At 39.3% G+C, this 8,441-nt stretch overlaps 1 protein-coding gene across 1 annotated transcript; it reads right to left on the bottom strand.

The window, feature by feature from the left end:
• Positions 1-6,088: 6,088 nt before the first annotated feature.
• Positions 6,089-7,933, bottom strand: LOC113773312 (nucleolar and coiled-body phosphoprotein 1-like). Its single transcript, XM_027317927.1, has 4 exons — positions 7,718-7,933; positions 7,404-7,553; positions 6,447-6,779; positions 6,089-6,292 (listed from the first exon to the last, which is right to left on the bottom strand). The coding sequence occupies exons 1-4, from the start codon at positions 7,931-7,933 to the stop codon at positions 6,089-6,091; spliced, it is 903 nt and encodes a 300-aa protein (XP_027173728.1).
• Positions 7,934-8,441: the final 508 nt, after the last annotated feature.

Genomic DNA, 8,441 nt, shown 5'->3' with positions numbered 1-8,441 from the left:
GAGACTTGTACAGAGTAGTCTAGTTTTGAAATTTTGAATGGTACTTGTGCTAGCACTCGACTAGGGTTGATTGGACTTGGATTGTAAACACGTTAATGTATTTGGGCGTGTATAAGTCTTGTAGTTGGATCTGAGCATCAATGTCTATGTTAAGTTTGAACTTGTTGTGTTACTTATTTGCTATGAATGTAAGTTATTTTCTCGAGTTTCGAGTGAGTGAATCTTGGCGAGAGCTGGGCAGGCAGTCTGCCGAACCCTTTGGTTCGCCTTAGGGGAAGGTGGGGCTGTCACAGATGGTATCAGATCTCCTATCGAGGTTTCTCGGACTGTGGTGATTGACTTGTTAAGTGTGGAACAAATGTCTATTGTTGGGGACATTAGATATGTATGTTGGATAGGAATCTCAAAAGTGGTTGATTTCCTCTTGAACCTGGCCAGTTCGAGTGGTGAATTATCACATTTTTGGATTCTTGTCCCCGAGTACCAAAGAGTGATACCTTTAGGATAAAATTGATATCTCGAGTACTATCAGGATAAGTTTGGATGGCGAAAGCCAAGGCACGGGGAATACGAATAATCTGGACTTAGGATATATTGAAGATATTAGTGAGATTGGGGAGCCTGATTATTCACGCGTACGTACTTGGTTGTACTTCGTCAAGTTTTGATTAAGTATAGCGCATGAGCAATACCTAGGGTTAATATACCGTAGGATGTGTGAATTGCTATAATATGTATATAAAGAAAGTATGTTATTTTCAATGTGTTTTGAAAATGCTTTTATTGAGCCTTATAACTATTTTATTTTGCTTATACTTATTTACGAATAAATATATGAATTTAAGAATAAATGTATGAATTTTGAGGACGAAATTCTTTTAAGGAGGGGAGATTGTGATACCCTGAATTTTAGGACAATGTTTTTGTAAGGACCCGCAAATTTCTTACATTTTTTTTCTATTCTTCAAAAATGCCTTTTATTTGAAAATTATTTTTTATTAAAGCCCTACTACCCAAATGTTCCACAATAAGTGCATATGAACCTAGAAAGTAGGATTTTACTCTTCGTTTCCAAGATTGGGGCAAATTAGGGTTTTCGCGATTTTTCGCCGGATGAAATTTCGGTATGGAGCAAGGATCAAATTTGGTGATTAAAAGTGACTTTTAAGTGAGAAATAATATGTGATTAGGAGCAATGAGATAAGGTTGGTGAATAGGAAGTAAAAACCCTAGTACGTGTGTTTTTAAGAAAAACGGCGCGAACCGGCGGGTCCCGCGCACTACCGGTTGAACACACCACTTGATCACCATTTTCTTACCATACAAGCTCATTAATATTTGAGCAAAATATCTCCTAAATTCCAGCTAAACTTGACCGAAATTAGAGGCTGAAAATACAAGAAAAGAAAAGGAAATTTTACTTGGTAAGGGTTGTGACAAGTGTCACACCATTACAGGCCATTGACCAAGACATTGTCCAACCTTCTTATCCCCAAAATTGCACCATTCTTCCTCATTATTTCTGCTGAAGAGCCGAGAGAGAGATAGAGCAAAAACAAGAGAAAAGCTTCTCCATTTCTTCTTGAATCAAGTCACAAAGTGAGGAAACAAAGAAACTAAACCGATTAAAGGCACCCTTGAGTGTTTATTGAGTGAGCTATTGGTGAAATTTTGAAGGGGAAGGCTAGGGTTGCTCTTGGTAGACACTAAGCAAGGTAAGGATGATGATTTCCCCAATTTTTACTCTTAATCTTGTTTAAATTAGCTTAGCATCTCAAGATTGTGATGAATTACGGTTGTTATCATGTTTTGGGTAATTTTTCCTTTTGTTACATGAGTTAGGGTTTAATAAATTTCTGCCTAAACTTGATGTATGATGAATATATGTTGTATCCAAGGTTATATAGGGGGTTTTGGTAGCAAGTGGAGTAAGAAATTAAGAAAGTTATCATTGAAACCAAAAGATTTCAGATTTCTGGAAAATTGTCACTAGGTTCTGCCCGTTTTTATTGCCCTATGTTAAAGGCCGAATTGGGCTTGGAATAAAACATGAAAGTTGTATATAATGGTATTTTATAGGTTCCTACAAAATTTCAACTCAATCGGAGCAACGTATCCCGTGAAAAGACCAAAATACCCTCACTGTTTTAGGAAATTTCCAGTATTCCGTTTTCGTCAGTTCATCCAGTTTATCATGTTTGTTCACTAGGATCCATGCTGATTTAGCTTTTTGACAAAACATGAAAGTTTTAGTATTCTGTCTTAGCTTTTAAATTCCACCAAGAACACCTTAATTGGACCTTGGTAACCTGAGTTATGACCATTCTAGTGCAGTGCGGTTGATTAGCCGACTAGTTGGATTTTGGTTCTGTAAATTGGGGAATTTGACTAGGTTACATTGGAAACTGGACTAAGTGATCTTCATGAACATTGTAGCCCTGTGTCTTAGCTTCGTAATGGTATAGGTTTCACCTCAATCCGATAAGCATAGCCTCGGATGTGTTATTTCCGCAACCACACGTCAAATCTATCTTTTGCTAGATTGTATTTCCGCACTTGTTACGACTTTGATACTTATTCTTATGATGTTATGAGCCTATGGAATGGCTATTGACTTGCATTTATGATATATATGACTTTTGGATTGGCTGAGGAAAAATAATGAAGCCTAAATGGCTGGAAAATTAGGTAAACACAAAGGGCGTGCTGCCCAAATTTTCGCTTGAGGGCTAGGTTTCTATTTGAACTTGTATACTTTTGTTTGGCCAATACCATGACCGGCTTTCCATTTTAAAACATGATTTTTCATCCTTGGGTTCAAACAACCCTCTTCTTACTTGAAAGTCATCTTTACACGTTTTACTCCTAATTAGTCGGGTTTCTTTGTTTCCCTTAAATGTTTTGCTCGATAAACTGAAATGTGTTCTCTTGTTCAACCTTAGGTTTCATTGGTGACTAAGGGTAATATCCGGAAGGATATTTTGCACGTTATTTTGCATAACTAGGTGAGTGTTCCTTATTTGACTTTATGGCTTGTTGTTATCGTTTGCTAATGTGTTAAGTGCTTTTAATGATTTCCAAAACGAGCTTTCTAGGCGAGTGTGTACTTTATCGCACTCGACCTAAATAACTGTGCAATTTTCAAGGATTTAATGATTAAAATGTTACTTGCGCATGAATGTAAGCCTTTTGGGCTGAACTGGCCATTGCCCCTTGTTACCGATCGTCTCGAGCCAGAAGCGGACTCGGTCGGGCGATTAGGGACTTGGGTGAACGTTTGGTATACTCGAGTATTACCCTGTAGGTTGGTGGAGACTGGCCAACGGCCAGGACGAAGGTGAATGAATGAATGAACGAACGAACAAACGAACGAGGGTTTATTGATAAACGAAAAATGCATTTTCAAATGATTGGAGGAATAAGGGGGAAATGACAGGAGAACGAATGAACGAACGAACGAATTGCTCCTTGTGAGCCGTATCCTTTTAATGAATGTTGCTATCGCTTTCCATTGTAAATGTTTCTTGAATTATTGATACTCCATGTTTAATGTATTGAATTGATTGTTTGATTATCTGTTCGGAACCTCACTGAGCTTTTAGCTCACCCCTTTAGTTTTGTTTTCCTTAACAGGGGACGGCGAGCAGGATGAGACCATAGACTAGCCTAGTCTAGGTCTTTTGTTTGTTTTGTAATGGTTCTCGCCCTAGTGCTTGGCACGGGCTAGTTGTATGGTGAAGTGAGAACCTTTGTACATTTGATGGCTGTACTTCCTTTTGAGATAGCAATGTATATAAGTTCCGTTTTAAGTTTGGATTGCTGCCATATTTATTCTTGTGATTTATTCCGATTTTAATTGAGGACTGTAGTGAATGACTGAGTCCCGGCGAGAGCTGGGCAGGCGATCCGCCGAACGCTGGGGTACGCCCTAGGGGGAGGTGTGGTCGTTACAGTTTTTCCCTCGTTCCTTTAACATTTTGATTTATTTCTTTTGTTTTGTTTCACAAACATTTGACACTTTAAATTTAAATCAAAACCCTAGTTTTACTTGTGACTAAAAGGTTATTATGTAATTGAGTTTATGTATGACAATGCATATTTTATTATAGGTAATTATAATGGTTGGGTGGTTAGTAGATTAATGAGGTGTAATTAAGCTTGTGAATTTCATTAAGTTAGTGATCTATGGAGTTAAATGTAAAGATTAAAAGAAGTTGAGGTCATTGTGTGAGTATTAGCAAAGGTAGTGTATTAGTAACCTTGAAGCTTCTAAAGTCTTCCTAAACTTAAATTTGATTGGTGGGGGAAAAGTAACCTTTGACCTTAGCTTAAATATCTAAGTTGCTAGTAAATAATAAGGAAAACAAAGCAAAAACTAAGAGAAAATGGAGAGAGAGTGTAAAGATCGAAGACAACCTAAGAGGGGGGTGAATTAGGTTTTCTAAAACCAGCTAAGATATAGGTCACTCTTTTTCAAGCCTACCCTTCTTTTCTCAAAGACCTCTCAATGGATCAGTTTACAAGAAAGCACAGGTGTTCGTGAGATGAAGAGGTGAACAGTTTATCTAGTAAAGCTATAAACAAAAGTAGAGAAACAAACCAGGTTTCAACCTCTACTTGAGTTAGAACAACACTTTATATAACAAGCTACTTCAAGTTGAACAATCTTGCAACCAATTTCTTGTGTACAAGGGAAGGATCACTTCCTTCTTGCCCCAAACCTCACTTGGTCAAGCAAGGAAGTTTTACAAACACTCGGATAACCCTCACAATGCTACACTACTGAAGAAGCTGTGTCACACTTGAAAAGCTACAAGAAAATTGCACAAGCTAAGAATACAAATGTTCCTTTGAAGTATTCTAACACTTGAATCACTCACGATTTGATGTAGACATAATGTGTAAAGTTATTCTGAGGTGGTTGACTTTGTTCTTTTTATAGGAGACCAAAAAATTCTTCAATTAATGCTGTCAACGGATAGAAGGCATCTGAAGAGTCAACTAGCCGTTGGTGCTGTCGGACGTCCGATAGTCAGTTTTTATGCGTCCGAGCGAGGTCAATGAGTTCGAGAAATTTTCTTGAACCTCTTAGGACGTCCGATCCCCTCTCACCATGCGTCCGAGGGTAAGATGCAGACTTGGAGGTTCCTCTTCAATTCATTCGGACGGCCGATGCGTCCAATGTGTTGCGTCCGAAGTGCAGCAACACTTGTCGGACGTCCGATGCTCAGGTGTTGAGCGTCCGATCGTGATCAGTAATCGTAGAAGCCCTGGCTTGTCTTCTTCGGAGGTCCGAGTCTGAGTTCTTCATACGTCCGAAGTTACTCAATGGATGTCGGACGTCCGATACTCTCCTTTTGTGCGTCCGATATCTTCCTCAGCACTTTTCACCTTTTTTGATCTTCTTTTTGCTCTAAGTCCTCAGACCTGTTTAGTGTCATTTCTGAAAAGAGTCTCTACAAAAAGTATTAGTAACATCCGTTTGTTTTGTAATCATCAAAAGATATGAATTGAGATAAACAATCTCCCCCTTTTTGATGATGACAAAACACTTGGATAGAGCAAAAAGAAAAGTAGAAATACGAGCTGGGATTACAACTCCCCCTAACGAAGTGCATGAGTATACGAAAAGAAACGAACTCCCCCTAAAACTGACTCCCCCTAACTAATTTCTTTACACCATCAGTGCTTATCCATTTCTCCTCCTTTTTGTCATCACAAAAGCAGGTATGCCATGTCTGATCAATTTTGATACCAGCAACATCAGATAACATCAGCACGATCCATCAGAAACATTAGCAACAAAAAATTTGACAACAAAGATTTTTCAATCAGATAATATCAGCAAAATCCATTCATGCTCAGCACAATCCGGAATCATCAGAAACATTCATTCATAACAAACACATCCATTCACATCAGATAACATCAGAAACACTCAGTCATAGCATCCATAAACAGTAGAAAACATCCAGTTGTACAGACCAGAAGTACAACTCTTAGTACAAAAAGTTTTGCATACGAAAAGTTTTGCAGTGCAAAAGATGAACTATAGTCCTAAAAATAAAGTGCAGTGACCTAGCAGTGCCTAGATAGTGATTTTAGATGATCCAGGCCTCCTCCTGGCCAGACGAAACTGTTCAGGAGCCACTTCTTCCTCAGTTTCTTCATCGTCTTCTTCATATGCCTCCTCAGTAGCTGGAGCCTTGCCTTTATCCTTGGGCTGAGAGCTGGAAGCTGGTGTGGCCTCAGTACCAGTAGTTGGCCCTGTGGGCTCAGGTCTTGGCTCTTTCTGATGAGCATTTTCATTGTTTTCAGGTATTGGAGGCACAAGAAGGTTTCCTTTTTTCAATGAAAGAAGATTGTTGGGCAGGGGTCATGGTCATCATGAGACCATCTTCAATAAGCATAACATGCTGTTTGAGGTCTTCAAGCAAGGAGATGACCTCAGAATTGGAAGAGAGGGACTTGCTGGCAGACTTTCTAGGATGAATGGTGAAAGGAGAGACATAGTCTGACTGATCACGAGGAGTCCTAGGAGTGACAGGGGTTTCATGAAAGTTTTTCCTTCTAGACTCAGCCACAGTCTCCTTATAGCACCAATGGCCATCAAAAAATCTTAAGTTCTTTCTTTCAAAATAAGCTTTTGAGAAAACTGTTGAAGCACTGTCTTTGGGTGATTTTTCAGAAAAAGGTATTTCAAAATGGGCAAAGATAGGGGTCAGAAATTTGCCATAAGAGAGCTTCCTACGACTGTCAGTGCTAATTTTGAGCAGAAACTTGCACATCACAAATCCAAAGTCAATGCGGATTTTTTCAACAAAACAGTAGAAAAGATAGAGTTCCATTTTGTTTGCATCTGTTCTGTGACCATCAGTTGGCACCAACAGATTTGAAATGATGGTGAAGATGATCAGATTCTGAGGACTGAGATCATCTAATCTTGCCTCAGCAGGAGTATTGAAGTGGGTTTGAAAATAGGTCATGAGTTTAGCATTGTAAAAATGATGGTAGGCAGAAGGAAATTCCTCATACGAAAAGAAACTTGCAATTTTTCCTTTGTAACCATCTTCAATTTTTGTTTTCAAAATGAAATTTACAATGTCAGGTGTTAATGTGATGTTCACAGAGCTGACCCTAGAGATGAGTTCTATGTGTGAGTTACCCTTTCTAAGATTAGCAAAGAATTGATAAAGCATGTCAGGGTAAAATGTATTAGGAATGGTCAGAAGATGAACCCATTTTTGGAATTCAAACAGCTTAATAACAGGTTCAAGATCAAGCTTACGAAATTCATAGGGAAGGATGAGCCTTTGGGTGATGAACCCTTTTTGAGAGACCAACTCAAATCTGTCTCTGGCTTCATCATCAATGAATTTTGGGAGAGGAGTGGGTTCTATTACCGGCTGAGATAATGGATCCTTCGCAGAACGTTTCCTTTTCGAGGTTTGTGTGGCAGATGACCCAATATTTTGAGCCTCAGTCCTTGTCCTTGGAGATTTCTTGGTGAAGGGTTCAGGTGTTTGCTGATTCTCAGCAATGTTTCTTTCATTCTGCTGATCATCAGAGGGATCAGCAGATTCTGATGATCAGCAGATTGCTTTTTCTTGGATTAGGGAGTGCTCTTCCTTTTTGCAGTTCTTTTTCTTTTACCAGATGACCTTGTGACAGTTTAATCATCCTGTGTAGCCCGTTCTGGTTCCTCATTTCCACCAACTGTGTTTTCTTTAGAGTTTTGCTCTTCCATCTGCTCATCAGATGGTTCAGCAGTTGGAGAAACCCTTTTTCTTTGGGCAGTTTGCTTCACTTTACCACCACGGGTCACAATCTTCTTTTTAGGTGCTTTGGTAGACGGTTTCACAAATTTAATGTTCTCATCTCTAAGTCTAAAAGACCGTCCGGCACTAGTAGATCCTCCTCTGATTCTAACCATGATGCAATGTGGATGTGTTTTTGATGCAGAACGTGGTGTATAGAGGAAGAATGCAGTATGAGCAAACGAGAATGCACTGAAATGCCGCAAGGTTAGGGTATCGCATGTGAATTAGGAACTATGGGGTAGTTGGGGGTTAGGAGTGATTTTTATGGGTGGTTAACGGGCAATAGAGGTGTAATGGCGTTGGTTGAGTCAATTTCTTGGAACTTGATTTGAGGAGAGAGGAATTTGAATTTTAAATATGAGAGGAAACTGAAAGGTTGCGTCCGAGACCGTGGAGGAAAATGAACTGAGGAAGATGGGTAACTGCCTTATAAGGCACAATTTTTTGAGTGTCGGACGTCCGAACGAAGTGAAGCGTCCGACACAATCGTCCGAACCAGTGCTTTTTTGAAACGGGACGAAAAACACTGTCGGACGTCCGTTCCAATTCATCGGACGTCCGATAAAGATTGACTAGAAACAAAACTTAGAATATTTTTTCTGAAACGCCCAGTTTTGTTCT

Source organism: Coffea eugenioides, chromosome 1 (genome assembly GCF_003713205.1).
Source record: "Coffea eugenioides isolate CCC68of chromosome 1, Ceug_1.0, whole genome shotgun sequence".
In the NCBI taxonomy this organism is placed as follows: Eukaryota; Viridiplantae; Streptophyta; class Magnoliopsida; order Gentianales; family Rubiaceae; genus Coffea; species Coffea eugenioides.
This window is presented reverse-complemented; position numbering and strand designations above follow the sequence as displayed.